Source organism: Halyomorpha halys, unplaced genomic scaffold, assembly GCF_000696795.3.
Source record: "Halyomorpha halys isolate HHAL.00 unplaced genomic scaffold, Hhal_1.1 Scaffold38.1, whole genome shotgun sequence".
Classification (NCBI taxonomy): domain Eukaryota; kingdom Metazoa; phylum Arthropoda; class Insecta; order Hemiptera; family Pentatomidae; genus Halyomorpha; species Halyomorpha halys.
Genome location: NW_027110526.1, coordinates 1,017,663 through 1,021,067, shown reverse-complemented (window position 1 = coordinate 1,021,067; position 3,405 = coordinate 1,017,663). Strand labels below are relative to the sequence as shown.

At 32.8% G+C, this 3,405-nt stretch overlaps 1 protein-coding gene across 1 annotated transcript in view; it reads right to left on the bottom strand.

Moving 5' to 3' along the window:
* Positions 1–1,540: 1,540 nt before the first annotated feature.
* Positions 1,541–3,405, bottom strand: part of LOC112211342 (uncharacterized) — a 7,839-nt gene continuing 5,974 nt past the window's right edge. Inside the window, exon 3 of the mRNA XM_024362828.2 lies at positions 1,541–2,034. Within this exon, the coding sequence (XP_024218596.1) occupies positions 1,837–2,034 (198 nt within the window). The 3' untranslated portion in view covers positions 1,541–1,836. The remainder of the gene's footprint in view (positions 2,035–3,405) is intronic.

Here is a 3,405-nt window from a genome sequence, read left to right as displayed (position 1 = left end):
AGATTTCTCAAAATAAATTAACTAACTACTAATCTTTCGGTAGATTTTTAAAAGCTATATATCGAGAGCTATAGGACGTAAATAGCTCTTTTAGGGCTAATATTATAGCAAATTTACTCTTCTTTAAATAATGTAATATAATAAATTTAAGAGATTAAATTTTCTAGTGTTGTTGGTAGTTTTTAAGAAATAGAGCTTCGAATGAAAAATCAATGTTTTTTTAAGGTTTTGAAACAGCCGCCATTTTTTAATTCCCCTACCTATACTTGGCAGACTCATCAATTTTGACTAGCAATTATACATAGTTTTCATTGAAGTAATAAAAAATTGGGGTGAGATATCTGCCTTTTTTTTCTTCCTGGCCCTTATACTATTACAGCTGTAGAACAGAGATGGCCTAAATATTGTATTGTAGGTGAGGACAGTTTTATCTGGTTTTAATGCTGATCTTCTATGTACGATACAACATCGCTAATCTTGCATAGATTTAGGTTAATTTAATATTGATGCAATGACTCCACTCCAGGTAAGGTGACTTACTGCTTCAACAGCAGGATTCCATAATATTATTTTAACATTGAGAATCAGTTCAGTTAGGTCTCATGGGCTTCAAAGAGTAAAAAAAAATTGAATGACCAATATAAGTAAAGATTCATCATGCTACTTCAAAAATTTGTATAGAAATTATAAAGATATACATTTGATGACAACAATTATTACAAACAATAAAATGAACTCGATTCCCCTCGTAAAAGGATTTACCTTCAAATCTACTCTGCTATGAGATTAGTTTATTTAGTGAGACCTCTGATCATGTGTATTAATGTAATTACCCCTCACCTCCTATGTTTATTCATTCGTGACCTATTGTACAAGATGTATATTTATATGAATAACAATTTAGTCGTGAATTATAACAATTTTCGAGTCATTAGTCGCAACTAATATAAGATTAAAAAATAATTGTTCTTTTTCTCTTCAAATTACTACAAAAATGTAGTTATTATTCATGACAAATATTTTCTTTGTCGTTAATTTATTAATAAATTTTACAATAATTTTGATATGTCGTTGACTCTCATAGATTTTAGTGTTTTATTTATTTTTCTATTTATCTACGTCTTTTAGTTGCTTATTATTCAGAGACAATTATTTCAGTGAAAGAAATCTTCCAAAGTTTTGTAAAATCAATGTCGTGTATCTAAATCATTGTGTAAACAGGTTAAGTGATAATAGGCTTGAACATGAATAAAGAAAAAAGGAAAATGGTAAGAGAAGATAAATTCTGCTTTTTCTTTTAATCCTCCTTATATACATTTATAAATTGTTTGGGCTGTCAAGGAGTTGGTATGAAGTCTGATACTACACTTCATCAAACAGAAAATATAATATTGTAAATAAATTATTTAGGATAGTAGTAAAAAAATATATACATATAACATCCTGGGTAACAACTTATAAGACCAAATTTTACGAATGAACACCTTAATTTTAATGAAACGTTCTCACGTCATGCTAACATAATATTTAAAGAAAAAAATTAAATTATCTAACAATTTATTTTTATACAGACATAATTGAATAAAAATTAATATGCAGGAGCGTATCTGAGGATCCTAGTGACTGGAGAGGACTTGTAGGAGTAGATCGGGGAGGTGATGGGGTCGACGTTGGTGTAGCGGATGCTGGCTAGGTAGCTGGCCGACCTCAGCTCCTCCTGCTGCTGCTTCAGCACTTGTTGTTGTTGTTCCAGCTGTTGCTGCCTCTGCTGCAGTTGTTGGATCTGCTTTTCCTGTAACTCCTGTTGAAACCTCCCAAACTGGGCGATGATCGGGTTCACCTCGCTCTGCGACTGCTTGTACTGCTGGACGGGGCGTTCTGTTGTCCGCTCTTGAGCGGTGCCGTCGTGTACTGAACCTTCTGGAGGCGACCGTCGTTCAAGTAAACGTGGTAGCTGCCTGAGCCAGATCCTTGTTCCTGTCGCAGCCTATCCATTACTTTTTCGCTTATCTTTTCCAAGTCTTCTGTTTCGCTCTGCAACCATATTAGAATCAATAATGCTGTTACAAAGCTAGAAAATATGTACATCAGAATATATTAATGAGACTCTGCTTTTATAGAAACTTAACTGAAATATATATACATATATTTTTTTCTTAAATTTTCACTGAATGTATTCTAAACAATCCATAAAATTTTAAACACTATCATAAATTAGGGTTACTTTCTATACTTGAGAGCCTCTGAAGAATGCTTCATAGTTATCCTCCTTGTCATTAAGTTTTACTGCCTTGGAAATACATCCAAAAAAATAAATACATATCCTTTAAGTTGTTTCTGTACTAAGACAATAATGTATTTTTTAAAAATTTGAATATTATTATTGTATGAAGTATGCCTTCAACCGTATTGTAAGACTCACTTCACTTTGGTTGGCTGGTTGAGTTGGAGTGGACTGTATAATTTAAAATGAACATGATTAAATGAAAAATAAAATTCTATTGGTTTATGTTACAAATGGTGTAGTGGGTGGCCGAAAGAAAACATTATGATTAGATTGTTAGTAGAATTTTGTATGACTGGGCTATGGAAATTGTATATCTAACATTGGGGCGGTTGATGATGATGCGGAAGTTAACTATTGCTATGTGGACTTACTTCTTTCTTCTTTCCTCCCCCTGCATCTCCAAGCCTCTCCTCTCTCTGCTGCTGGGAACCACTCAAGAGAATCTACTCACTCATGAATATATTAATGATCAGTGAACAAAAATAAAGGATGGACGCTTCTCTGGTTGAGACAATATGGCTATCTCACACTAGTCTGGGTTACTTCTCTTGCCACCAAGAGCGCTGGAGGAGGCAAGCTTTTGATGCTGGCCACATGGGCGCTACTGGTCCTACATGGCAGCCTTTCTGATTCAACCTTTCCGTTGCCGTAGGTTACCGGAACAATTATTTTTAATAAATATTATTTTAACCCTTCTCAAAAGTAAACCCAGTAATCGTGATATTATATAGTATAACTTTAAAAGCAAGTAAGGAAATTGAAGAAAATATATTAACAAAAAAAAATATATACATATCACTGTCTATAAAATGTATTTGTTTACTTGTTGGTTGGATAATATCTTCGTTACTATCACTACTATCATCTTCTGATTGAAGATTTATTTTGGTAAATCTATCTGGATAAATGTTTATCTGAAAATCATCTTCACAACTATTTATTATTGTCTTATTTTTGCTGAGATCTTAACTGTTCAACGCTTAAATATGATGTGAGTTCTTGTAAATTTCTTTTCTCAGTTTTTGAATTTCCTTATTATCTCATCATGTTTTCCTATATTATTGCACTATGCTCGAGTATGTCTTTGTACCACTAACTCTACACATTGCTCAACGGAT